At 55.9% G+C, this 27,946-nt stretch overlaps 2 protein-coding genes across 2 annotated transcripts; both read right to left on the bottom strand.

The window, feature by feature from the left end:
* Positions 1-18: 18 nt before the first annotated feature.
* On the bottom strand, positions 19-19,654 carry LOC116796875 (glutamine-rich protein 2-like). Its single transcript, XM_032707860.1, has 17 exons — positions 18,623-19,654; positions 18,274-18,354; positions 18,086-18,187; positions 17,726-17,830; positions 17,447-17,538; positions 6,570-6,684; positions 6,201-6,401; positions 5,839-5,970; positions 5,546-5,617; positions 5,213-5,368; positions 4,941-5,056; positions 4,258-4,323; positions 3,895-3,960; positions 3,184-3,325; positions 2,922-3,015; positions 2,469-2,665; positions 19-168 (listed from the first exon to the last, which is right to left on the bottom strand). The coding sequence occupies exons 1-17, from the start codon at positions 18,875-18,877 to the stop codon at positions 19-21; spliced, it is 2,142 nt and encodes a 713-aa protein (XP_032563751.1). The 5' UTR covers positions 18,878-19,654.
* A 2,111-nt stretch (positions 19,655-21,765) lies between these two features.
* Positions 21,766-27,857, bottom strand: LOC116796752 (glutamine-rich protein 2-like). The gene is made up of 16 exons (XM_032707625.1): positions 27,196-27,857; positions 26,839-26,907; positions 26,704-26,751; positions 26,429-26,524; positions 26,160-26,251; positions 25,899-26,013; positions 25,530-25,730; positions 25,177-25,299; positions 24,881-24,955; positions 24,549-24,704; positions 24,277-24,392; positions 23,583-23,648; positions 23,234-23,299; positions 22,523-22,664; positions 22,261-22,354; positions 21,766-22,004 (listed from the first exon to the last, which is right to left on the bottom strand). Exons 1-16 carry the CDS (start codon positions 27,448-27,450, stop codon positions 21,787-21,789), a joined length of 1,932 nt encoding a protein of 643 aa, XP_032563516.1. The 5' UTR covers positions 27,451-27,857; the 3' UTR covers positions 21,766-21,786.
* Positions 27,858-27,946: the final 89 nt, after the last annotated feature.

The raw sequence follows: 27,946 nt of genomic DNA, 5'->3' as shown, positions 1-27,946 counted from the left end.
ACTCCAGCCCGTCCCGGGCTACTCCATTGCTGCGTGCTGCCGCTGCCTCTCCAGGGTCATGGCCACCCCTCGGCCCATGCTGGCCTGGCTCCAGTCCCATGTGTGCCCGCTGGGGGCCTGGATCCAGCCCCTGGTTGGCTGCTCAGGCCCCCGTGCTGCCACCTCTCGCTGGCAGTGGGGGGGGCTGCACGGTCTTAGCCCAGCACCCGACCCAGCTACAAAGCCACGCTGGGTTCCCCGGGCTAGGGCCAGGGGAGGAAAAAAGCCCCTGGCCCCTGTGGGGGCCTGCCGGCCCCTCTGCTGTCTCCTGTTTTTAATTCCAACTACACCACAAGCTTCTTTTCAGGTTCCAGCAAATATGTAATTCCGCAGAGGTGTTTCAAGCTTCCCATTGGCTCAGCACTGAAAATGCCACCCCTGGAACTAACCATCTTCCAGCTCCAGGAGGGGAAGGGCCTCAAACCACGACAGAGCACAGAGCTCTGGAGTAGCCGGTCTCACAGAGGCAGTGGGCAGGCTGAGTGGGTCCTTTGAATTAACTTCATCATATTTTTATTTCCCCCCATACAGAGGACACCATCCACAGCCAAGGTCTCCAGCTGGAGTGGAATCTCCGATGAAAAAAGTGAAAAAGGAGGAGAACCAAGTTTAATTTATGTTCTTAGTTCTTCATTCCTGTTCTTTAATAATGTTCTTAATTATTTGTTTTTCTTTCCTGTTCCTCTTTCCTGTCTTATTTAATTGTTTTTTGTTCATTGCTCTTACTTCATGTTCTTCATTCATTGTTCACTTAATTTACCATTCCTAATTCGTCTTCATACTATTTCTTGACAAACATTTCTGAATACTAAACAATAAGCTGACATAAAACCTAACTTGTAAAAAGTTGTACAAAGGTTTCACCCCATAAGTGTAGATACCCTTCTGGAAGATTTGCAATAGGAGACTAGGGCTTGTTTGGCTTACGAACTCTTTCCTGCCTAAGAAGTACCTTTCTCAAAGGTAGTTGCATGGTTTTTCTTTTTCCCTTCTTTTTTCTGCTTTCTATAGAAAGCTGCAGGCTCTCTCTCTTTGGTATGAGGAGAGATAACCACTGAACACAACCACTGGTAATCTCTGCTTTGAGAGCTTTTCAGTCCCTGGAATGGGATGAAGCTGCATTAAGGAAAGCACAGGCTGCACATTAGGAAAAGCTTCTTCAATGAGAGAGTGGTTGTTCCCTGGAAGAGACTCCCCAGAGAAAGTAGGAATGGCATCAAACCTGCCACAGTTCAGGGAGCATCTTGCTGATGCTATTAGTCTCACGGTTTAGTTTCAGGCACTTTTGAGAGGAGCAGGAGATGGATACCATGATCCTTATGGGTCCCTTCCAACTTGAGATCTATGCTTCTATGATAATAATTTCTCTACATTTTTAATCCCAGACAAATAAAATATTTCAGTTATTCAACAACTTTGGAAAACATGCCTTGAACAAAAATTGAAAGAAGTCCTGCTTGCTCTATAGTATTTCCTACAAGCAAACACCTGAGTCCAGTCCCTGTTGCCTGCTTCTTTCAGCAACATTTTATTGCCACAACCCGGTGATGAGCATCCCTGCAATGTCAGTTCCCCGGCACAGCCGAGACAGTGCTGTGGGCTCATGTCCTTCCTCCGCTGGGACAGGGCGCGGCTCTGTGGGAGTGGGGACAGGAGGGACCCGTGCCCGGCGTGGGTTCCCCGTGTCCCCCTGTGCCTGTGTGTCCCCCTGCCTCGGGGGCTGCTCCTGCCCGGGATGGCCCGGCCCGGCCGCAGGGCCCCGCCGGCCCTGGGCAGGATCAGCGCCGGGCTCCGGGACACGCCGGGGGGGCCCGGCTGGAAAGCAGCTCTGCAGAGGGGGCCTGAGAGGGATGGGTGGGCAAGGGGCTGCCCGCCCCCGGGGAGAGGAAACCCTGTGGGCCAGCCCTGCTGCTGCACCTGGAGAAAGGGACCGCAGGGGGAAGCGGACAGATGAGATTGCAATCTGCCAGTGCCCAGATGAAGGCACAGTTCTGCTGGGTCCTGCCATCAGGGCTGGCACTCTGGCATGGCTCAGCCCTGCTCCGGAGGGGCTGTCCGGGCTGGCTGGAAGGATTTCAGGCGGCCCCCGAGACCAGCAGCCCCAGCAGTGCCAGCCAGGCCTCCCAGGGATGTGCCTGTGGCTTCCCAGACCTCCGGGGCAGAGGGCTCTGCAGCCCCCAGGGCCTGAGCACACCCTGGGCTGCTCCTGGTTCCACAGCAGGCCCCAGATCCTCAGAGCTGCCCCACACAAGGTGCCAGGGGACCAGCACTGGCCTCAAGTCCTGGCCACAGGGCATGATGTGCTCAGCCTGGTGGCAGAGAGACAGGAGGGAGGAGAAAGGTTGAGGAGCATCAGGGAGCCTGAGGAAGAGTGAGGTTGGTGGGACCAGGCTTTGCCCGCGTTTTTATTATTTCTTTATTAAATTAACCAACTCCTCAAACGCTATTCTTCTCTCTTCTTCGATGTCTATGTCTGCGTACCGGTTGTTGGCTCCTGTCTCTCTGGTTGGGGAAGGTGACGTCTCACGGGCTGGGATGATCTTTATCTGGGTGAGCTGTGGTGCCCAGGAGACGTGCTTGGGCTTGCGGGTCTTGGCTGGCCGTTGCTCCTGTGAGGTGGAAGGGCCTGGGGACGAGGGGCAAGGGTGAGCTCCCCACTTCCCAGGGGCAGCCCCCAGCTGGGGCAGCGCTGCCAGCCCAGGACGTGGCAGGCAGCAGGGACACCTGCCTGTCCCGACACCCCAGGGTTTGGGGTGCTGGTCCCCACCCACCAGCACACAAGCTGTTGTGCCACACAGACCCTGCTTGCACCCTAAGCCCCCTCCCCAGTAGATGACCAGTTCCCTTTCCCTTCACCAGCCCATTCCCCGACAGGGCCATACCTGGCTCTTCCTGTGTGCTGTCCACCGCAGGAGTCTGGTCCTTCTGGTCCGGGGAGTTGGGGCCAGAAGTGCCCACCACTATGGTCACCTTAGGCTGGGAAGGAGAGAGCAGCTGGTTGCAACACAGGGCCCAACTCATCATCCCCCAGCAACCCTCCCAACCCAGCTCTCCCTGGGGCAACTGAAGGCACAGATTCTCCCTGGATACTCAGCCTCACCCTCCCAGCCTCAGTCACACCTGCTGCGTCTGTGCCTTCCCTACCTTGCTGGGGAGTGCTGTGATGCCCTTCAGCCGCACGTTGTTCCGGGGGGAAGCCTGGATGTGCTGCCCGAGGCTTCTGCTGCTCTGAGGGCTCCCAGTGCTCGGTATCACTCGGGGGATCTTGCCATTGACCACTGTTCTCCTGTGGGATGGGCACAGGGATGCTCAGTGCCCGGCACTGTGGCATCCTGGGCTTCACCCTCCTGCAGCAGGGAGGGGACCAGGGGGTGCTCCCCAGTGGCACATGTCCCTCCCAGCTCCCCTCCACCTGCTGCAGGAGACCCAGGCCCATCCCACGGGGCTGGATCTGCTCTTTGTTTCCCCATGACCAGGTGAGCTGGCCATGGCCATGGCAGGTCCCTGTGCACAGGACAGCAGGAGGCAGGAGCTGGGCTTGGTTGTAGGAATTGCTTTCACAGGAGGCATCCTACTCCACCCCAAGCCTGAGCTCAGGCTGAGACCAGACAAAACTCATCACGTGTGGTTTCAGTGACCTTGAGGCAGAGTCCTGGGCTAGACATGGCAGTGGAAAGAGGGCAGTATAACCCCCAGAGCTGGGGCAAGCACTGGCCTTCCACAGCCCTCCCTCTGCTGCCCTGCACTGCTCAGGCCCACAAGGCCCCTCTGACCCTATGCAGGGAAGAGCTCTCCTTGCTAGGGCAGGGCTATCCTGCACCCCAGGAGCCAGGGATGTGTCCTCAGGTCTCCTACCTTTGGCTGTGTTGTGCATCCTTGATGGGGGGCAGTGGCTGCAAGTACGGGAGTGTCTCGGGTTTCCTGTAGAGGGCAGAAGCCACAGGTGGGTGACAGGGGACAAACAACTCACGCCTGCTGGGGGCAGTACCCCAAAACCCACAGTCTTGTACCTCACGGGTTGTACATCACAGTGTCGGCAGCCCTTGGGGACAAGGCCTCACACTCTGTCTTGATGGGCAGCTTTGAGGAGGGGGTTCAGCAGGGTCAGACCCTCCCAAGCAGACACCCTCACCCTGTGCCTGGCACAGCGGGTCACCCCTGGCAGCCATTGAGCCCCATCCCACTCACGCAGCCCCCCGAAGCAGAGGTGATACTCACGGGCCAGGAACCTGCGTTTTGACCGGGCGGTCACAGGACAGGCACGTGAAAGGGACTGGCAGCTGCCTAAGGAGGGGGAGACAAAAGGGCTGGCTGAGCTCCTGGGGGGACACAGCCCTGCCCACCCGCAGGCAGCGGCTCACTGGCAGCAGCAAGGTGCCGGGCACAGCACTGCAGGGAGTCACGGCGTCTGCAGGGCCAACCCTGGCTGTGGGGCCTGGTTTCTCCCCATTCCCCAACCCACTGGCCGGTGCCAGCTGAAGGGCACAGGGCCCACGCTGCCATCCCAAGTAGCCCTTGCACCACTTGCAGTGCTTCACCAGCACTAATGACCCCCCTGTGCCTGGCCAGGAGGGCAGGGCACCACCCAGCCCTGGGGCGCTGTGTGTCACACCCCTGCCAGGGGAAGGAGTGCCCATCTCCCAGCCTTGCTTCTGGAAGCCTTTGCAGTCACAGCCCAGTTTGCTTTGGGAGGGCTCTGTCCCACAGCTGCCCCCTCCTCGTGCCTCCTTTCCTGCTGCTGGTGGAAGGAGAAGGTGCAGCTGCTTCATCAGCATCACCACGGTTTGTTTGGCAGCTAAATTGGTGCAGTGCCAGGGTACCACGTGGGCACTGTCTGGGACAGCTGGAGGGAACAGCACCATCGCTGTCCCCAAAGCCATTGCCATCCCCATCCCACTCACTTCCTCAGCCCAGCAGCGCTGTCACTCTCGGCCATCTTCTTCTCGAGTTCTTTGATGCTCTTCTGCCAGATCTTCTCCATCTGCTTATGGAAAGGCTTCAGCTCCAGGCGATCCAGCTGTGGACAGGTGCACACCCTCAGCCAGCTGCCCCAGCATTGGACATGGCTGTCTCCAGGGAAAATCCAAGAGGGGGACCCTCAGAGGGATGCTGCCTCAGGCTACCAAGACCCAAAAGTGCCAGTTTTGCATGAGAGGGATGAGACACCACTCACCTTGTTTTCCATCATGTTGCTGAGCTGCTGTTCCACCTCGTTCCAGTGCTCATTCTGTCCCAACACCTGGCCCTGCATCTCCTTCATCCTCTGATCCAGCCGCTCCATGCTCGCCTCAAACTGGGTGCAACTGACTTTGCTGCCCAAGGCAGATTTCTGGCAGAGGAGAAAGGCAGGAGAGCAGAGGGGAAAGGGTTGAGGAATGACAGGTAGGGCCAGGGTGTGTCAGGGGCAGAGGGAGAAGCACTCCCTCCGTGCCATTGTGCCCCTTTCAGGGCAGGGTGGCCCCGGTCACCCCATCACCCCCGCAGGGTCAGTCCCACCAGACTGTACCATGTCCTTTGCCGCCAACATGTTCTGCTCCTCTGCTTTGTCCTTCAGTGTCTCCAAGGACTGGAACAGCATCTTTCAACATAGAAAGCATCCCATGACATGGTAGCAGGGCTGGAGCTGCCTCCTGGTCAGCTGAGCAGCCCCTGCTCCCCCTACCCAAAATCCTCTGGGAAACACCCTTGGAACCCCCTCAGGGCTGTGAGCAGGTTGGCAGGGGCACAGATTCCTTGTGGTCCCCTGCCTGGAGTCTGCCTGAGGGATGCTCTGACCATGCAGGACTTTCAGCCACCCACCTCAATAGCTTTCTGCTTTTCCTCACAGTCCTTCTGGAGGTTCTCTGAGACCAAGCTGAGCTCCTCACAGTCCCCTTGAATCTTCCTGACTCTGTCCTCCATGTCCTCCATGTGCTGCAGGAGCTGCTGGTCCTGCTCCAGGGAGGAAGAAAAGATGATGCTTAGCAATGGGGGTCTGGTTCCACGAGTCCTCAGTGCCAACAGGACATTTGCACCAAGGCTTTAATTTCCTTCCATGCTGCTGACTGGTCCAAGCCAGTCTGGGGGCAGTGAGGGGCTCCCCACCATTTTACAGCAAAGCACAGTCAGCCAGGGAATGCCATCAGCCCACTCCCAAGTCCCCTGGGGTGCCAACTCCCTACCTGGTTCCTTGGCTTTATGATGCTCTCCACCTTGCCCACAGCTGTCTGCCGGGACTCCAGGGACTCCACCTCCTCCTCGAGTTTCTCACAGCGCTGGACGAGCTCCCCCAAAAGCACTTTGTAGTCAAAGGTGCACTTGGAGCACTTTGCCTTCTCCTGCTCCTCCTGCACGGTGCTCACTGTCTCCTCCAGCTCGCCCAGCTGCAGGAAGGGCAGAAGGAATCTGCTCAGAGATGGGATGGATGCAACCAGCACACCTGGGTGCCATGGGGCTCGATGGCCACAGCCAGATGGGGGATGTGGCTGGAACCCCATCAGGACCTCTCCACTGAGCCGGTGGGTGGTGGGAGTGCTCTCCCAGCACCTCACCTTCTCCTGCATCTGGTTGGTTGTCTCGGTCACCATCTGCTCCAGCATGGCATTCCTCATCTCCTGCTGCTCCTCCATTTTCTTCAGCTCACTCTTTGTCTCCTGCAGCACGGACCTGGCCAGCAAGATGGGGGCAGGGGCAGGCTTAGCCTCCCCAGCGCTGCTTGGGCAATGTCCCCTACCCCCAAACCAGGATGCTCCCAGGCCCCGTGGGCTTCCCTGCAGCCCTACAGAGTACAAAACCCTCTCCCATCCTCTTACTCCAGTTGCTGAGTGATCTGCTCATTGGTCTCTTCTTTCCACTTGGCAATATCCTCCCTCAGCTTTCTGAGGTCATCCTCCATCTTCTTCATCTGGGAAGGGCAGTGGTGGTAGACTCAGGGCACAGATCTTTTGTTGTCCCAGCACAAGAGCCCTTCAGCTGCCAGGGCAGAGCCAGGGCCCCACACCCTGTCCATGGATCAACCCCAAATCCCCAGCTCAGGGAGCCACAGTCAAGTACCCCACAAGAGCCAAAGGTGACACCAGCCAGCAGCTCACCAATGCAAGGGTCTCCTTCATCTTCTGAGCCATGTTGGACTGTGTCACCTTAATCATGCCAATCTCCTCCCGAAGATCCTGGTAGTCAGCCATGGCCTAGGAGAGAGGGGTGGTGGGGGTGAGTCTCAGGGGAGGGTTCCTGGGGACCTGCAGGACCTTGCCCCCTGCCTTGGTGTGGCCAGCACAGAGGAGAGTGCAGGTCAGGCTCAGCCAGGCTGGCAGGGCACTGCGGGCAGCACTCTCCATGCATCCAGCAGGGCCAGGGCTGCTGAGCCTCTGACGGCAGCAGTTCACCTGATCATGCTCCTCCATGATCTTCTTCATGTCCTCTGCCATGCGGGACTGTAGGAGAAAGGGGTGTCAGAGATGAGCCCCTGGGGAGTGTCCCTGCGGAACGTGACCTTCACCCCCACTGTGATCTCCACAAACCTGTGCCCCTGGGATCCTTGGCACACCTTTGGCCTCACCACTTTCCTCATCAAGAGCCTGAGAGAAAATCTAGGAAAAAGGGTTCTCGGGGGTGAGCCCCAGGGCAGTAAGTCCCCTGAGACCCCCAGCCCTGCCCTGGGGAGCCCATGGCACAGGCAGGGTCAGCAGGGAGAGCCCCAGTGCCGCCTGCCCGAGCCCGGCTCTGTGCCAGAGCACTGAAGCCCATCCCAAGGGCCAGGAAGCGCTGCCAGCGGCCCAAGCGCTGCCTGGGCAGCGAGGGCAGAGTCAAGCACTGCTGAGGAAGTGGGGAGGGACTGACTGGTGGGGGAGCACCAGGGGCTCTGGGAAGAGCCACTACCTCTGGCATGAATGTCTTGAAGGCTTCCATTTCCTTTTTCATTTGTTTTACATCAGTGGCCAACTCAGCCAGTGAGGGGCCACTCAGTTCGCCCGTCCACGGCTCCTGGGCTGTCAGGTACTGCACGTCCAGGTGCCCCAGCACGGCCTGCAGCAGTTTCCTCATGGCCGCAAAGTGGACGGCTCCATTCTGGGGCATCCCGATGGCGAGATCCAGCAGCTGGGAGAGGCTGAGAGTGTCCAAGGGTGTTGCCATGTCTGCAAAAACAAAAGGCTTCCTTGCCAGACAGGATCTGCCAGGGATGCTTAAAAGTGATGGCAAAGGGGATGACCAGGAGGGATTTTAAAATATATGACCTATAGGGATGATATAAGGGATGCCCTATAGGGATGATAAAAGTGATGATCTATATGGATTATAAAAGGGATTGCCAATAGGGATTTTAAACTGTATGTCTTATAGGGAGGATAAAAGGGATTACCTACAGGGATTTTAAAATATATGACCTATAGGGATTGTAACCGGGATGTCTTATAGGGATGATAAAATATATAACCTATAGGGATGATAACAGGGATGACCTATAGGGATTCTAAAAGGGATGACTTATAGGGATGATAAAATATATAACCTATAGGGATGATAACAGGGATGACCTATAGGGATTCTAAAAGGGATGATATATTGGGATGTTAAAAGGGATGACCTATAGGGATTCTAAAAGGGATGACCTATAGGAATGATAAAAGGGGAGACCAATAGGAGTGGTAACAGGGGTGAGCAAAATGGTTGATAAAATGGTAAAGCAAGTAGCCTGATCAAACGGATCAGCCAAAGCGATGAGGAAGCGGGTCAGTTGCCAGAAGGCTCCTTCCTTCTTCCTCGGCCCTCGAAGGACTGGGACCTGCGCTGCACGTGCCCCTCTTCATCACAACTCCTGTTGCCAGGCAACGGACCCACCCCATCCCCAGGACACAGTGGGTCACAGAGCCATGGAGACATGAGGTCACAGAGTCCTGAGGTCATAGAGCCATGGAAAGGTTTGGGCTGGAAGGGACCTTAATGCTCGTGTCATTCCAATCCATGCCAGGGACAGGAATAATGACACTTTCCACTATCCCACGTTTCTCCAAGTCCCATCCAAAAGTCTCCCAGGAGAGGAGATACTTCATTATTTTTCTGCCAATGACTTTAAGACTTGAGTTACAGCTAAGCCACTTTCTCCTTTGCCGTGTCAGACTCTTGTTCTTTTACAAGGCAACTTGCAATCAGCTCTTGGTTTCCTCTTGCATTGTGGAGCGGGGAATAAGCCTGGCTTTGTTCTCTTTGCTCAAGATGTGAGATGTATTTACTAGCCAGGGAAATGCATATTCATCCTCAACCGGACTGAGTCTTCTTGACTTGTCTCTGGGCTCTGCATGTTCAATTATCTGCCACTTCTGTGTAATTTGCAACACCTTCAGGAACGTTTTATTGCCACAGCCCGGTGACGAGCATCCCTGCAAATGTCACTTCCCCAGCACAGCCAAGACAGTGCTGTGGGCTCATGTCCTTCCTCCACTGGGACACAGCACAGCTCTGTGGGAGTGGGGACAGGAGGGACCCGTGCCCGGTGTGGGTTCCCCGTGTCCCCCTGTGCCTGTGTGTCCCCCCGCCTTGGGGGCTGCTCCTGCCCGGGATGGCCCGGCCCGGCCGCAGGGCCCCGCCGGCCCTGGGTAGGATCACCCAGTTTAGCTTTCCTATCACCCAGTTTAGCTTCCCTATCACCCAGTTTAGCTTCCCTATCAACTGCTCGCTTACACCATTGTGGGGGAGGGAAATTTTCTTTGTAGTCTAAAGCCCTTGAAGTTGCCTTTCATTGTATAAGTTTATATTGCTGTTAACTGGAACTATCTAAGTTTGTCTCCACAAGATCAGAATACTGACCCATGCCTGAACAAGCAATGAAAGTGGAAAGAATTGTTACCTGATCCCTGTGATATCTACAAATGAGAACTCTCAAAGAAGAACCATACGAACAGCGAAGTTGAATAAAGCAGCAACAGAACCAGAGACTGTATAAGTAAAATCGCAAAATGCTTTGCCTTTTCGTATTTGCAACACAGAGTTTTTGATATAACAACGTAATGCTAAGTTTTATTTTGCTGTTAAAATAGTGTTTGTTCTTTGTTTCTAATTGTTTCAACAAGTGCCTTCCGCCCTTATAGCATCAGAACATATACCACATAAAAACACACACAGTTTCACCATAATGTGAGAAACTGAGTCTCGGAGTGAAATGATTTTTCAAATTAGAATTTACTATATACGAGAAGCAAGCAGCGCTGGGTGACAGGGGAGTCTTCTCTCCTAGACCTGCCACCCCGATACAGTGTGTGTGTCCAGTATTTATTTCAGACATCCCATATATATTCATTACATCACATACATATACATTTTACATTGCTTTTCGAGGTATTCAACATATGTTTCTTTTTACAGCTAAGACTAATTTGTAACCCCTACGACAAGTTATAAATTCATATGTCCCTCGACAAAAGGCGCCAGCGTGCTAGTGACCTGAGCTGACCTGGTTCGGCTATAATTCATGTCTAGGAGGGCAGGGAAGGTGATGGTTTGTTTTATGTCTTTATAGGGGTGCAATTAATTTTACAATCCGTTTGGTTTTTTTCTTTCCTGAGGTTACATTAACCCATTTGTTTCCCATTTGTTTCCGTTGCTGACACGAATTAGGGCTTGTGTTTATTACAACAGCCAATCAACAAAGGCGATGCAGAAACAGAATAAAACACAGAACATATGTGTGTGGATGTGTGAAAAGTGGCCACCTGCATGAATGGAAAGAATGCATGTGTGTGTGTATGAGAAATAAAAATACGGGGTTTTTTCAATAGGCATATTGCGAAGTTGTAAGATATCCAAGTCCCAGACTAGACTTGGATCTCAGGGTCTTTTTCGGCCGGATAAGGGAAATATAAAAGCTTCTAAAAAAATTAAAATCTTTCAGGGCCATGTGAGAATTTTATACGCAGGGGCTTCTTTTCTCTCTTTGGGCTAAGAACAAAGGAAGATCCATCATTTTTGACAGAGGATGCCCAGTAGCCAATCGGAAAGGAGGGAAAGCCCTTTTTCAGAGAAAAGAAACCTTTTTAGGCAAAAATGAATTTATTAAGCTTATCTGAAAAACGGTGGGGTTCTGTATAACTATAAAATGTATGAAAATTAAACCCAAAGGGTCTTTTTCCCCAGAAATTCGGTGAGAGAAAGACCCAGCGCACTGAATAAATTCATCCTTGTTTCTTTGTTCCCTGAGTTTATGCCGTCTTTCTAAATTTAAAAGAGGGATTTTTCCCACATGTGTGTGAATCCAAACAACAATACCTCAAATAAAGCACAGTAAACTTTGCCTACACCTTCTATCAACGCTAACCCTCAAGATCTCTCCTTAAATAAAAAAGGGGGAATGCAGGATAAACCCCAAAGGAACATATTGCCAAAGCCTATATTAAAAAATTTAAATTGAACACAAATGATGTAAAACCTCAGAGAAAAACTCAAGTTATAATCAAGAATTTGCAACCAAGCCAGTGGAAAAGACCATTTCCAACCATAACAAGGGAAAGAATGGTATATATATGTTTCTACAGGTTTTAGTTCAAAAGTAGATGGGTTAAACCAGCATTGCCACGGCCTGATGCAAAGCTTTAACCTTTTTGAGGATCGCTCTAAGGGATAAGGGTTAAATAATAAGTTAAATATATGTTGCAGTTAGGATTGGTTTACATGTGTATTTTATATCTTTATACTATATCTATTGAAATGTTTACAATGTTTACAATTAAACAAGTGTTCTTAAAAAAAAATAAAAAGAGGGGAATTGTGGGAATTAGAGTGTGAGAAATAAATAAGACGGTTTTATCACAAGCAGGGATTTCCATGGTCACCTCATGCTGAGATACCTGGAGGTCATTTGGGGCGACTGAAGAGCCATTTTGTGGTCAGGAGCTGGTGGGTTGCATGTTGTTCTGGTCACTGTTACTGACTGCTGCTTACTGCCTTGTTTGCTGTTCTTATTGTTCTGGTTGTTCTGATCACTGTTACTACTGCTGACTTACTGTTTTGTTTACTGGTAGTAGTGATTTCCCTGATAGCAGGAAGGCAAATCAGAAAGCATGTAAGGCAGTGAGACCAATTTGGGCTCACTACCAGGGGACCATGCGGCCGGGGGCAGGGTAACAACCTAATAGGTGGATGGGAACAACAAATGAACTGTACCAAAAGGCAAGGATTGCCTTTGGAGGAAGAGGGGAGCAGGGCCTGGCGTGGGAGGTGTGAGAGAGTGGTTGTGAAAATCAAGAGACCTTAAAAAGGCTTGTCCCCTCCCAGTCAGGGGTGCTCGAACCAGGTCATGAGTTCCGTGCACCCAGCGCGCTGTTAATAAAGTTCTTTGTTTCACTTTATTTGGCTGTCTTCTAAATTTTAATTAGAGATATTTCTCACAAGAGCCTGGAAAAAAACCCAGATCTTTGCAGAGAACAGAGCAACTCATTACAGAAGTGAGCCATAACTGCGAAAACTGCTGTCTCCCTGTGTGACAGCTAGCAGCCACTTGGATACTGCGGTCACACTTTTTGCCTTATAAGGAACATTCTTCTTTTTGTGTTTGGTTATAAAAGGGTCTGTGAACCCCAATAAACTTGTCTCAGTTCTTCACCCCCCTGAGTCCGAGTCTTAAAGCCCTGCAGGGGCCTGAGCGGGACAAGTGGGCAAGGGGCTGCCCGCCCCCGGGGAGAGGAAACCCTGTGGGCTAGCCCTGCTGCTGCACCTGGAGAAAGGGACCGCAGGGGGAATTAGACAGATGAGCTTGGAATCTGCCAGTGCCCAGATGAAGGCACAGCTCTGCTGGGCCCTGCCATCAGGGCTGGCACTCGGGCATGGCTCAGCCCTGCTCCTGGGGGGTCGTCCGGGCTGGCTGGAAGGATTTCAGGTGGCCACTGAGACCAGCAGCCCCAGCAGTGCCAGCCAGGCCCCCCCAGGGATGTGCCTGTGGCTTCCCAGCCCTCCGGGGCAGAGGGCTCTGCAGCTCCCAGGGTCTGAGCACACCCTGGGCTGCTCCTGGTTCCACAGCAGGCCCCAGATCCTCAGAGCTGCCCCGCAAGGTGCCAGGGGACCAGCACTGGCCTCAAGTCCTGGCTGTGGGGCACGATGTGCTCAGCCTGGTGGCAGAGAGACAGTAGGGAGGAGAAAGATTGAGGAGCATCAGGGAGCCTGAGGAAGAGAGAGGCTGGTGGGACCAGGCTTTGTCTCCATTTTGAAGGCTTTTTATTAACCTAATAAAACCAAAAAGTCATCTGTTTGAGGGCAGCTTTCACAAAGTCCTGTGTCTGCTGAGAAGACGTCCCTTGTCGAGCACTGGGCACCCAGTCCTGTCCAGCTGTTTGGGGGCTGACGACGTCTGGCGGGGCCGGAGTGTCTGGACGAGCGCTGGTGCTCGGGAGACGTGGCCATGGGTCGTGGCTGGCCGGTGGTCCCGTGAGGTGGAAGGGCCTGGGGACGAGGGGAAAGGGTGAGCTCCCCACTTTCCAGGGGCAGCCCCTGGCTGGGGCAGCGCTGCCAGCCCAGGACGTGGCAGGCAGCAGGGACACCTGCCTGTCCAGAGACCCCAGGGTTGGGGTTGCTGGTCCCCGCCCAACAGCACACAAACTGTTGTCCCACACTGGCCAGGGCCATCCCCCCACCCTGCTCCACCTCCAATCCCAGTCACCCCATCCACCAGTGCTCCTGCTCCCTCCTGGTTCTGCCTCTTCCATCCAACTCCAGACCCGAGACCCCCATGGCAGCCTGCCCAGTTCTGCACACAAAGCTTTGCTTGCTCCCCAGCAGACAACCTGTCCCCTTTCCCTTCATTGTCCCATGCCCTGACAGGGCCATACCTGGCTCATCCTGTGCCGTGTCCACCACAGGAGGCTGGTCCTCCTGGCCCAGGGAGAAGTTGCCAGTGCTGCCCAGGAGCTTGATCACACTAGGCTGGGAAGGAGAGAACAGCTGGGGATCAATTCAGCTTCCCCCAGCAACCCTGCCAACCCAGCTCTCCCTGGGGTAACTGAAGGCACAGATTCCCCCTGGATACTCAGCCTCACCCTCCCAGCCTCAGTCACACCTGCTGTGTCTGTGCCTTCCCTACCTTGCTGGGGAGTGCTGTGATGCCCTTCAGCCGCACGTTGTTCCGGGGGGAAGCCTGGATTTGCTGCCCGAGGCTTCTGCTGCTCTGAGGGCTCCCGGTGCTCGGTATCACTCGGGGGATCTTGCCATTGACCACTGTTCTCCTGTGGGATGGGCACAGGGATGCTCAGTGCCCAGCACTGTGGCATCCTGGGCTTCACCCTCCTGCAGCAGGGAGGGGACCAGGGGGTGCTCCCCGGTGGCACATGTCCCTCCCAGCTCCCCTCCAAGGCAAATGTCCCCTCCCTCCCCCCAGGTAGGAGCTGGGCTTGGTTGTAGGAATTGCTTTCACAGGAGGCATCCTACTCCACCCCAAGCCTGAGCTCAGGTAGGGAGACAGACAAAACTCATAACGTGTGGTTTCAGTGACCTTGAGGCAGAGTCCTGGGCTAGACATGGCAGTGGAAAGGGGGCTGTAAAACCCCCAGAGCTGGGGCAAGCACTGACCTTCCACAGCCCTCCCTCTGCTGCCCTACACTGCTCAGGCCCACAAGGCCCCTCTGCCCCTATGCAGGGAAGAGCTCTCCTTGCTAGGGCAGGGCTATCCTGCACCCCAGGAGCCAGGGATGTGTCCTCAGGTCCCCTACCTTTGGCTGTGCTGTGTGTCCTTGCTGGGGGGCAGCGGTTGAAAATATGGGAGTGTCTCAGGATACCTGGGGAGGGCAGAAACCACAGGCGGGTGACAAGGGACAAACCACTCACGCCTGCTCGCGGCCCCCAAACACCCACAGGCTTGTAGCCCACAGCACCCCTTGCCTGTAGCCCTTGGGGATGAGCACCCCTCTTGATGGGCAGCTTTGAGGAGGGGGCTCAGCAGGGTCAGACCCTCCCAAGCAGACACCCTCACCCTGTGCCTGGCACAGCGGGTCACCCCTGGCAGCCATTGAGCCCCATCCCACTCACGCAGCCCCCCGAAGCAGAGGTGATACTCACGGGCCAGGAACCTGCGTTTTGACCAGGCGGTCACAGGACAGGCACGTGAAAGGGACTGGCAGCTGCCTGAGGAGGGGGAGACAAAAGGGCTGGCTGAGCTCCTGGGGGGACACAGCCCTGCCCACCCACAGGCAGTGGCTCACTGGCAGCAGCAAGGTGCCGGGCACGGCACTGCAGGGAGTCACGGCGTCTGCAGGGCCAACCGTGGCTGTGGGGTCTGGTTTCTCCCCGTTCCCCAACCCACTGGCCGGTGCCAGCTGAAGGGCACAGGGCCCACGCTGCCATCCCAAGCAGCCCTTGCACCACTTGCAGTGCTTCACCAGCACTAATGACCCCCCTGTGCCTGGCCAGGAGGGCAGGGCACCACCCAGCCCTGGGGCGCTGCGTGTCACACCCCTGCCAGGGGAAGGAGTGCCCATCTCCCAGCCTTGCTTCTGGAAGCCTTTGCAGCCACAGCCCAGTTTGCTTTGGGAGGGCTCTGTCCCACAGCTGCCCCCTCCTCGTGCCTCCTTTCCTGCTGCTGGTGGAAGGAGAAGGTGCAGCTGCTTCATCAGCATCGCCACGGTTCCTTTGGTGGCTAAATTGGTGCAGTGCCAGGGTACCACGTGGGCACTGTCTGGGACAGCTGGAGGGAACAGCACCATCGCTGTCCCCAAAGCCATTGCCATCCCCATCCCACTCACTTCCTCAGCCCAGCAGCGCTGTCACCCGAGATCCTGTTCTCAAGTTCCTCCATGTTCCCCTTCCAGATCTCCTCTAACCGCTTTCGGAAATACTTCAGCTCCCCACGATCCAGCTGTGGACAGGTGCACACCCTCAGCCAGCTGCCCTGGCGGGGGTCATGGCCAGCTCCAGGGAAAATCCAGGACGGGAACCCTCAGAGGGATGCTGCCTCAGGCTGCCAAGACCAAAAGGTGCCAGTTTTTCATGGCAGGGACGAGGCACCGCTCACCTTGTTTTCCCTCATGTCCTTGAGCTTCTGCTGCAGCTCGTTCCAGTGCTGCTTCTGTCCTGACATCTGACCCTGAATCTTCCGCAGCCTCTCATCCAGCCCCTCCATGCTTGCCTCAAACTGGGTGCAATCGACTTTGCTGCCCAAGGCATCTTTGTCCGCTTTCTAGTAGAGGGGAAAGGTAGGAGTGAAGTGGGAAAAGGGTTGAGGAATGACAGGCAGGGCCAGGGCGTGTCAGGGGCAGAGGGAGAAGCACTCCCTCTGTGCCATCGTGCTCCTTTCAGGGCAGGGTGGCCCCATTCACCCCATCACCCCCATGGGGTTGTTCCCACCAGTGGAGGGACAAGGGACCTGCACTTGGTCATGAAATCCTCCCTCTCCCAGGCCACTTCTGCCACCCATCCCCCAAGGGACAAGGGGCACTTGTCACCCTGCCCAGGAAGCCCTGGGCTGGCACAGAGGGCTCTCGAGACTCTACCATGTCCATTGCTGTCAACATGTTCTGCTCATCTACTTTTTCCTTCTTCAGCCTCTCCAAGGACTGGAACAGCATCTTTCAACACAGAAAGCATCCCATGAAACTGCAGCAGGGCTACAGCTGCCTCCTGGTCAGCCTGGCACCCCCTGATCCCCCTACTGATAAACCCCCAGGAAAGGCACTTGGAAGCTCCACAGGGTGTGAGCAGGTCGGCAGGGGGACAGATTCCTTGTGGTCCCCTGGCTGGAGTCTGCCCTATGGGGGATGCTCTGACCCCATAGGACTTTTACCCACCCACCTCAATAGCTTTCTGCTTCATCTGACAGTCTGCCTGGATACTCTCTGAGATGTAGCTGAACTTCTTGTATTCCATTTGAATCTTGCCAAATGAGTCTTCCATGTGCTGCAGCAGCTGCTGGTCCTGCTCCAGGGAAGAAGAACAGGAGTGGTGCTGAGCAAAGGGAGTCTGTTTTGCCCACAGAGACAGATCCGTGTTACTCAGCCTGTGCCCAGGAGCCCTCACTGTCAACAGGACATTTACACCAAGGCTTTAATTTCCTTCCACGCTGCTGACTGGTTACAATAAACAGACCTGGGTGCCATGGGGCTTGATGGCCACAGCCAGATGGGGGATGTGGCTGGAACCCCGTCAGGACCTCTCCACTGAGCTGGCGGGTGGTGGGAGTGCTCTCCCAGCACCTCACCTGAGCATTCAGCTGGTTGGCTGTCTCAGTCACCATCTGCTCCAGCATGGAATTCTTCCTCTCCTGCTGCTCCTCCATCTTCTTGACTTCACTCTTTGTCTCCTGCAGCACGGACCTGGCCAGCGAGATGGGGGCAGGGGCAGGCTTAGCCTCCCCAGTGCTGCCTGGGCAATGTCCCTTACCCCCAAACCAGGATGCTCCCAGGCCCTCTGGGCTTCCCTACAGCCCTACAGAGTACAAAACCCTCTCCCATCCTCTTACTCCATTTGCTGAGTGATCTGCTCATTGGTCTCTTCTTTCCACTTGGCGATATCCACCCTCAGCTTTCTGATGTCATCCTCCATCTTCTTCATCTGAGAAGAGCAGTGGTGGCAGACTCAGGTCACAGATCTCATGTTGCCCCAGCACAAGAGCCCTTCAGCGGCAAGGGCAGACCCAGGGCCCCACACCCTGTCCCTGTGTCAACCCCAAATCCCCAGCTCAGGGAGCCACACTCAAGTGCCCCACAAGAGCCAAAGGTGACACCAGCCAACAGCTCACCGATGCAAGGGTCTCCTTAATCCTCATAATGTCCTCTTCCATGAAGGACAGTGTTGCCTTTATCCTGTCAATCTCCTCACGGAGATCCTGGCAGTCAGCCATGGCCTAGGAGAGAGGGGTGGTGGGGGTGAGTCCCAGAGGAGGGTCCCTGGGGACCTGCAGGGTCCATGGTGTGGCCCCCTTCCATGGTGTGGCCAGCACAGGGGACAGTGCAGGTCAGGCTCAGCCAGGCTGGCAGGGCACTGCGGGCAGCACTCTCCATGCATCCAGCAGGGCCAGGGCTGCTGAGCCTGTGGCCGGCAGAGCTGAGGCCACTGGCTGCTGCCTCAGAGCCACAAGTGTCTGAGGGCAGCAGTTCACCTGGTCACGCTCCTTCTGGGCCTTCTTCATGTCCTCTGCCATGCGGGACTGTGCAGCCTTTAACTTGTCAATCTCCTGGAGATGCTTGGAGTCAGCCATGGCCTAGGAGAAAGGGATGTCAGAGATGAGCCCCTGGGGAGTATCCCTGGGGAACACAACCTTCACCCCCACTGTGGTCTGCACAAGACCTGTGCCTCCTGGATCTTCCTGATGTCTTCTGACACACGGGAATGTTCAGCCTTTATCCCACCAATCTCTGCATGAAGGTCCTGAGAAACAGTTTAGTCCAAAGGCTTGTCAAAGGTGAGCCCCAGGGCAGAAAGTCCCCCAAGACCCCCAGCCCTGCCCTGGGGAGCCCATGGCACAGCAGGGTCAGCAGGGAGAGCCCCAGTGCCGCCTGCCCGAGCCCGGCTCTGTGCCAGAGCACTGAAGCCCATCCCAAGGGCCAGGGCAGCGAGGGCAGTGTCAAACACTGCTGAGGAAGTGGGAGGGACTGATTGGTGGGGGAGCACCAGGGGCTCTGGGAAGAGCCACTACCTCAGAGACAAGTTTCCTGCAGGATTCCACCTCCTGCTTCATTTCCTTCATGCCTATGGCCAACTCAGCCAGTGAGGGGCCACTCAGCTCGCCCGTCCACGGCTCCTGGGCTGTCAGGTACTGCACGTCCAGGTGCCCCAGCACGGCCTGCAGCAGTTTCCTCATGGCCGCAAAGTGGACGGCTCCATTCTGGGGCATCCCGATGGCGAGATCCAGCAGCTGGGAGAGGCTGAGAGTGTCCAAGGGTGTTGCCATGTCTGCAAAAACAAAAGCCTTCCTTGCCAGACAGGATCTGCCAGGGATGCGTTAAAGTGATGGCAAACAAAATGACCAACAGAGATTTTAAAATATATGACCTATAGGGATGATATAAGGGATGCCCTATAGGGATGATAAAAGGGATGACCTATAGGGATTATAAAATGTATGACCTATAGGGATGATACAAGGGATGATCAACAGGGGTTTTATACTGTATGTCCTACAGGGATGATAACAGGGATGCCCTATAGGGATGATCTATAGGGATTTTAAAACATATGACCTATAGGGATGATAATTGGGATGACCTATAGGGATGATAAACTCTATAACCTATAGGGATGATAAACTGTATAACCTACAGGGATGATAACAGGGATGAGCTATAGGGATTATAAAAGGGATTACTTATTGGAATGTTAAAATGTAGGACCTAGAGGGATTCTAAAAGGGATGCCTTATAGGGATTCTAAAAGGGATGACCTATTGGGATTATAAAAGGGATGACTTATTGGGATGTTAAAAGGTATGACCTAGAGGGATTCTAAAAGGGATGACCTATAGGAATGCTAAAAGGAGAGACCAATAGGGGTGGTAACAGGGATAAGCAAATGGGGTTGATAAAGTGATAGAACAAATAGCCTGATCAAACGGATCAGCCAAAGCGATGAGGAAGCGGGTCAGTCGCCAGAAGGCTCCTTCCTCCTTCCTCGGCCCTCGAAGGACTGGGGCCTGCGCTGCACGTGCCCCTCTTCATCACAGTTCCTGTTGCCAGGCAACGGATCCATCCCCATCCCCAGGAGACAGTGGGTCACAGAGCCATGGAGACATGAGGTCATAGAGTCATGAGGTCATAGAGCCATGGAAAGGTTTGGGCTGGAAGGGACCTTAATGCTCATCTCATTCCAACCCGTGCCAGGGACAGGAATAATGACACCTTCCACTAGCCCAGGTTGCTCCAAGCCTGGCCTTGAACACTTGCAGGGATGGGGCAGCCACACTTTTCTCTGGGCCACCTGTGCCAATTCCTCACCACCCTCAAAGTGAAGAATTTCTTCCCAATATCCCATCCAACGCTGCCCTTTGGCAGTCGGAAGCTCTTGCCCCTTTGTCCTGTCACTCAAGGCCCTTGTCCAAAGTCCTTGTCCAGCCCTTCTGGAGCCCCTTTAATCACTGAAACATACCCTCTTCTAGGAAAGAAGAGAGCCCTTTATTGTTCTTTTATTCAGTTTAAGACTGGAGTCACAGCTCAGCCAGTTCCTCCTCTGCCATGTCAGACTCTGGTTCTGTTACAAGGCAACTCACACTCAGCTCTTGGTTTCTTCTTGCATTGTGGAGCGGGGAATAAGCCTGGCTTTGCTGTGCCACTGAACTGTCAGTGTGAGTTGGCCCGGGCAGGACACAGGAACCCCCACAAAACCACAGATAAAATCCAAACAGTACATTTGTGTTTGTTGCTATTTTTTCCTCCGGTGTTTGACAGGGAATATACCTAATGAGCGGGGCCAGGAAAAAAAGGGGGAGATGACTCAGCAATCTGTTCCAAACATGAAAACCTATTCCAGTTGCACTTCAGGAAAATTAAGAAAAAGCTGCACTGTTTAGACTGACATGCAGCGTGCAGGGAACAGTGTGGGATTGTTGTGTGCTCGTGTAGAGCCAGCTCTGGGCAGGGAAGGGCCCTGCACCGGCCCTAGTCATGGCCTTCGTCCAGGATGGAGGACAGTGGAGGTGTAACTGTCACTGAAATTCAGGAATAAAGCTCCTTAACAGCACTAGAACATTAGGAAGCAGGCAGCACTTTATCACAGAGCTGGACGACAGTGCCAGCTGCAGGGGGAGAGCTCCAAATAAATGCCAGCCATGGCTGAAGATGGTGGATGAACTGACCAGGGATATACATATTCATGAGGAAAGCTTTACAACTTGTTACTTTAGGCGGCCACAGGGCCTAAAACCTGGATTGAGCTGCCTTGCCTTGTTACTTTAGGCGGCCACAGAACCCAGAAACTGGGTTGGGCCACCTTGGCTCGTTCCCAAGGCAACCGCAGCGCCCTTTCCCCGGCACAGCCGAGACAGTGTTGTGGGCTCATGTCCTTCCTCCGCTGGGACAGGGCGCGGCTCTGTGGGAGTGGGGACAGGAGGGACCCGTGCCCGGCGTGGGTTCCCCGTGTCCCCCTGTGCCTGTGTGTCCCCCCGCCTCGGGGGCTGCTCCTGCCCGGGATGGCCCGGCCCGGCCGCAGGGCCCCGCCGGCCCTGGGCAGGATCAGCGCCGGGCTCCGGGACACGCCGGGGGGGCCCGGCTGGAAAGCAGCTCTGCAGAGGGGGCCTGAGAGGGACGGGTGGGCAAGGGGCTGCCCGCCCCCGGGTAGAGGAAACCCTGTGGGCCAGCCCTGCTGCTGCCCCTGGAGAAAGGGACCGCAGGGGGAATTAGACAGATGAGCTTGGAATCTGCCAGTGCCCAGATGAAGGCACAGCTCTGCTGGGCCCTGCCATCAGGGCTGGCACTCGGGCATGGCTCAGCCCTGCTCCGGAGGGGCTGTCCGGGCTGGCTGGAAGGATTTCAGGTGGCCACTGAGACCAGCAGCCCCAGCAGTGCCAGCAGTGCCAGCCAGGCCTCCCGGGGATGTGCCTGTGGCTTCCCAGCCCTCTGGGGCAGAGGGCTCTGCAGCCCCCGGGGCCTGAGTACACCCTGGGCTGCTCCTGGTTCCACAGCAGGCCCTGGATCCTCAGAGCTGCCCCACAAGGTGCCACGGGACCAGTGCCGGCCTCAAGTCCTGGCTGTGGGGCACGATGTGCTCAGTCTGGTGGCAGAGAGACAGGAGGGAGGAGAAAGGTTGAGGAGCATCAGGGAGCCTGAGGAAGAGAGGGGCTGGTGGGACCAGGCTATGTCTGCATTTTTATTACTTCTTTATTAAATTAACCAACTCCTCAAACGCTATTCTTCTCTCTTCTTCGATGTCTATGTCTGCGTACCGGTTGTTCTCTCCTGTCTCTCTGGTTGGGGAAGGTGACGTCTCACGGGCTGGGATGATCTTTATCTGGGTGAGCTGTGGTGCCCAGGAGACGTGCTTGGGCTTGCGGGTCTTGGCTGGCCGTTGCTCCTGTGAGGTGGAAGGGCCTGGGGACGAGGGGCAAGGGTGAGCTCCCCACTTCCCAGGGGCAGCCCCCGGCTGGGGCAGCGCTGCCAGCCCAGGACGTGGCAGGCAGCAGGGACACCTGCCTGTCCAGAGACCCCAGGGTTTGGGGTGCTGGTCCCCACCCACCAGCACACAAGCTGTTGTCCCACATTGACCCTGCTTGCTCCCTAAGCCCCCTCCCCAGCAGATGACCAGTTCCCTTTCCCTTCACCAGCCCATTCCCCGACAGGGCCATACCTGGCTCTTCCTGTGTGCTGTCCACCGCAGGAGTCTGGTCCTTCTGGTCCGGGGAGTTGGGGCCAGAAGTGCCCACCACTATGGTCACGTTAGGCTGGGAAGGAGAGAGCAGCTGGTTGCAACACAGGGCCCAACTCATCATCCCCCAGCAACCCTCCCAACCCAGCTCTCCCTGGGGCAGCTGAAGGCACAGATTCCCCCTGCATACTCAGCCTCACCCTCCCAGCCTCAGTCACACCTGCTGTGTCTGTGCCTTCCCTACCCTGCTGGGGAGTGCTGTGATGCCCTTCAGCCGCACGTTGTTCCGGGGGGAAGCCTGGATGTGCTGCCCGAGGCTTCTGCTGCTCTGAGGGCTCCCAGTGCTCGGTATCACTCGGGGGATCTTGCCATTGACCACTGTTCTCCTGTGGGATGGGCACAGGGATGCTCAGTGCCCAGCACTGTGGCATCCTGGGCTTCACCCTCCTGCAGCAGGGAGGGGACCAGGGTGTGCTCCCCGGTGGCACATGTCCCTCCTGGTTCCCCTCCACCTGCTGCAGGAGACCCAAGCCCATCCCACGGGGCTGGATCTGCTCTTTGTTTCCCCACGGCCAGGTGAGCTGGCCATGGCCACGGCAGGTCCCTGTGCACAGGACAGCAGCAGGCAGGAGCTGGGCTTGGTTGTAGGAATTGCTTTCACAGGAGGCATCCTACTCCACCCCAAGCCTGAGCTCAGGCTGAGACCAGACAAAACTCATCACGTGTGGTTTCAGTGACCTTGAGGCAGAGTCCTGGGCTAGACATGGCAATGGAAAGAGGGCAGTAAAACCCCCAGAGCTGGGGCAAGCACTGACCTTCCACAGCCCTCCCTCTGCTGCCCTGCACTGCTCATGCCCACAAGGCCCCTCTGCCCCTATGCAGGGAAGAGCTCTCCTTGCTAGGGCAGGGCTATCCTGCACCCCAGGAGCCAGGGATGTGTCCTCAGGTCCCCTACCTTTGGCTGTGTTGTGCATCCTTGATGGGGGGCAGTGGCTGCAAGTACGGGAGTGTCTCGGGTTTCCTGTGGAGGGCAGAAGCCACAGGTGGGTGACAGGGGACAAACAACTCACGCCTGCTGGGCGTGACCCTAAAATCCAGGGCCTTGTACCTCACAGTTTCCGCTTTTGGAAAGGGGACAAGGCCTCACACTCTGTCCTGATGGGCAGCTTTGAGGAGGGGGCTCAGCAGGGTCAGACCCTCCCAAGCAGACACCCTCACCCTGTGCCTGGCACAGCGGGTCACCCCTGGCAGCCATTGAGCCCCATCCCACTCACGCAGCCCCCCGAAGCAGAGGTGATACTCACGGGCCAGGAACCTGCGTTTTGACCGGGCGGTCACAGGACAGGCACGTGAAAGGGACTGGCAGCTGCCTGAGGAGGGGGAGACAAAAGGGCTGGCTGAGCTCCTGGGGGGACACAGCCCTGCCCACCCGCAGGCAGCGGCTCCCTGGCAGCAGCAAGGTGCCGGGCACGGCACTGCAGGGAGTCACGGCGTCTGCAGGGCCAACCCTGGCTGTGGGGCCTGGTTTCTCCCCGTTCCACAACCCACTGGCCGGTGCCAGCTGAAGGGCACAGGGCCCACACTGCCATCCCAAGCAGCCCTTGCCCCACTTGCAGCGCTTCACCAGCACTAATGACCCCCCTGTGCCTGGCCAGGAGGGCAGGGCACCACCCAGCCCTGGGGCGCTGTGTGTCACACCCCTGCCTGGGGAAGGAGTGCCCATCTCCCAGCCTTGCTTCTGGAAGCCTTTGCAGCCACAGCCCAGTTTGCTTTGGGAGGGCTCTGTCCCACAGCTGCCCCCTCCTCGTGCCTCCTTTCCTGTGCAGAACCTGCTGCTGAAGGAAGGAGAAGGTGCAGCTGCTTCATCAGCATCGCCACGGTTCCTTTGGTGGCTAAATTGGTGCAGTGCCAGGGTACCATGTGGGCACTGTCTGGGACAGCTGGAGGGAACAGCACCATCGCTGTCCCCAAAGCCATTGCCATCCCCATCCCACTCACTTCCTCAGCCCAGCAGCGCTGTCACTCTCGGCCATCTTCTTCTCGAGTTCTTTGATGCTCTTCTGCCAGGTTTTCTCCATCTGCTTATGGAAAGGCTTCAGCTCCAGGCGATCCAGCTGTGGACAGGTGCACACCCTCAGCCAGCTGCCCCAGCATGGGACATGGCTGTCTCCAGGGAAAATCCAAGAGGGGGACCCTCAGAGGGATGCTGCCTCAGGCTGCCAAGACCCAAAGGCGCCAGTTTTGCATGAGAGGGATGAGACACCACTCACCTTGTTTTCCATCATGTTGCTGAGCTGCTGTTCCACCTCGTTCCAGTGCTCATTCTGTCCCAACACCTGGCCCTGCATCTCCTGCATCCTCTGATCTATCCGCTCCATGCTCGCCTCAAACTGGGTGCAACTGACTTTGCTGCCCAAGGCAGATTTCTGGCAGAGGAGAAAGGCAGGAGAGCAGAGGGAAAGGGTTGAGGAATGACAGGCAGGGCCAGGGCGTGTCAGGGGCAGAGGGAGAAGCACTCCCTCCGTGCCATCGTGCCCCTTTCAGGGCAGGGTGGCCCCGGTCACCCCATCAGCCCCGCACGGTCAGTCCCACCAGACTGTACCATGTCCTTTGCCGCCAACATGTTCTGCTCCTCTGCTTTGTTCTTCTTCAGTGTCTCCAAGGACTGGAACAGCATCTTTCAACATAGAAAGCATCCCATGACATGGCAGCAGGGCTGGAGCTGCCTCCTGGTCAGCTGAGCAGCCCCTGCTCCCCCTACCCAAAATCCTCTGGGAAACGCCCTTGGAACCCCCTCAGGGCTGTGAGCAGGTTGGCAGGGGCACAGATTCCTTGTGGTCCCCTGCCTGGAGTCTGCCTGAGGGATGCTCTGACCATGCAGGACTTTCAGCCACCCACCTCAATAGCTTTCTGCTTTTCCTCACAGTCCTTCTGGAGGTTCTCTGAGACCAAGCTGAGCTCCTCACAGTCCCCTTGAATCTTCCTGACCTTGTCCTCTATGTGCTGCAGGAGCTGCTGGTCCTGCTCCAGGGAGGAAGAAAAGATGATGCTTAGCAAGGGGAGTCTGATTCCACAAGTCCTCAGTGTCAACAGGACATTTGCACCAAGGCTTTAATTTCCTTCCATGCTGCTGACTGGTCCAAGCCAGTCTGGGGGCAGTGAGGGACTCCCCAGCATTTTACAGCAAAGCACAGCCAGCCAGGGAATGCCATCAGCCCACTCCCAAGTCCCCTGGGGTGCCAACTCCCTACCTGGCTCCTTTGCTTTATGATGTTCTCCACCTTGCCCACAGCTGTCTGCCGGGACTCCAGGGACTCCACCTCCTCCTCGAGTTTCTCACAGCGCTGGACGAGCTCCCCCAAAAGCACTTTGTAGTCGAAGGTGCACTTGGAGCACTTTGCCTTCTCCTGCTCCTCCTGCACGGTGCTCACTGTCTCCTCCAGCTCGCCCAGCTGCAGGAAGGGCAGAAGGAATCTGCTCAGAGATGGGATGGATGCAACCAGCACACCTGGGTGCCGTGGGGCTCGATGGCCACAGCCAGATGGGGGATGTGGCTGGAACCCCATCAGGACCTCTCCACTGAGCTGGCGGGTGGTGGGAGTGCTCTCTCAGCACCTCACCTTCTCCTGCATCTGGTTGGCTGTCTCAGTCACCAGCTGCTCCAGCATGGCATTCCTCATCTCCTGCTGCTCCTCCAACTTCTTGAGTTCACTCTTTGTCTCCTGCAGCACGGACCTGGCCAGCAAGATGGGGGCAGGGGCAGGCTTAGCCTCCCCAGGGCTGCTTGGGCAATGTCCCTTACCCCCAAACCAGGATGCTCCCAGGCCCCCTGGGCTTCCCTGCAGCCCTACAGAGTACAAAACCCTCTCCCATCCTCTTACTCCAGTTGCTGAGTGATCTGCTCATTGGTCTCTTCTTTCCACTTAGCAATATCCTCCCTCAGCTGTGCAATGTCATCCTCCATCTTCTTCATCTGGCAAGGGCAATGGTGGCAGACTCAGGTCATGGACCTTGTGTTGCTCCAGTACGAGGGTCCTTCAGCTGCAAGGGCAGACCCAGGGCCCCACACCCTGTCCATGGATCAACCCCAAATCCCCAGCTCAGAGAGCCACACTCAAGTGCCCAAAGGTGACACCAGCCAGCAGCTCACCAATGCAAGGGTCTCCTTCATCTTCTGAGCCATGTTGGACTGTGTCACCTTAATCATGCCAATCTCCTCACGGAGATCCTGGTAGTCAGCCATGGCCTAGGAGAGAGGGGTGGTGGGGGTGAATCCCAGGGGAGGGTCCCTGGGGACCTGCAGGACCTTCCCACCTGCCGTGGTGTGCCCAGCACAGGGGAGAGTGCAGGTCAGGCTGCGGCTGGCAAAGCCGAGGCCACTGGCTCCTGCCTCAGAGCCACAACTTGCTGACAGCAGCAATTCACCTGATCATACTCCTCCATGATCTTCTTCATGTCCTCTGCCATGCGGGACTGTAGGAGAAAGGGGTGTCAGAGATGAGCCCCTGGGGAGTGTCCCTGCAGAACGTGACCTTCACCCCCACTGTGATCTCCACAAACCTGCGCCACTGGGATCCTTGGCACACCTTTGGCCTCACCACTCTCCTCATCAAGAGCCTGAGAGAAAATCTAGGAAAAAGGGTTCTCGGGGGTGAGCCCCAGGGCAGAAAGTCCCCCAAGACCCCCAGCCCTGCCCTGGGGAGCCCATGGCACAGCAGGGTCAGCAGGGAGAGCCCCAGTGCCGCCTGCCCGAGCCCGGCTCTGTGCCAGAGCACTGAAGCCCATCCCAAGGGCCAGGAAGCGCTGCCAGCGGCCCAAGCGCTGCCTGGGCAGCGAGGGCAGAGTCAAGCACTGCTGAGGAAGTGGGGAGGGACTGACTGGTGGGGGAGCACCAGGGGCTCTGGGAAGAACCACTACCTCTGGCATGAATGTCTTGACAGCTTCCATTTCCTTTTTCATTTGTTTTACATCAGTGGCCAACTCAGCCAGTGAGGGGCCACTCAGCTCGCCCGTCCACGGCTCCTGGGCTGTCAGGTACTGCACGTCCAGGTGCCCCAGCACGGCCTGCAGCAGTTTCCTCATGGCCGCAAAGTGGACGGCTCCATTCTGGGGCATCCCGATGGCGAGATCCAGCAGCTGGGAGAGGCTGAGAGTGTCCAAGGGTGTTGCCATGTCTGCAAAAATAAAAACCTTCCTTGCCAGACAGGATCTGCCAGGGATGCGTAAAAGTGATGGCAAACAAAATGACCAACAGAGATTTTAAAATATATGACCTATAGGGATGATAAAAGGGATGACCTATAGGGATTATAAAATGTATGACCTATAGGGATGATACAAGGGATGATCAATAGGGGTTTTATACTGTATGTCCTACAGGGAAGATAACAGGGATGCCCTATAGGGATGATCTATAGGGATTTTAAAACATATGACCTATAGGGATGATAATTGGGATGACCTATAGGGATGATAAACTCTATAACCTATAGGGATGATAAACTGTATAACCTACAGGGATGATAACAGGGATGAGCTATAGGGATTATAAAAGGGATTATTTATTGGAATGTTAAAATGTAGGACCTAGAAGGATTCTAAAAGGGATACCTTATAGGGATTCTAAAAGGGATGACCTATTGGGATTATAAAAGGGATGACTTATTGG

The sequence above is a fragment of the Chiroxiphia lanceolata genome, chromosome 20 (genome assembly GCF_009829145.1).
Source record: "Chiroxiphia lanceolata isolate bChiLan1 chromosome 20, bChiLan1.pri, whole genome shotgun sequence".
NCBI lineage: Eukaryota > Metazoa > Chordata > Aves > Passeriformes > Pipridae > Chiroxiphia > Chiroxiphia lanceolata.
Note: the sequence above shows the minus strand (reverse complement) of the source record. Positions and strands in the feature narration are given on the sequence as shown.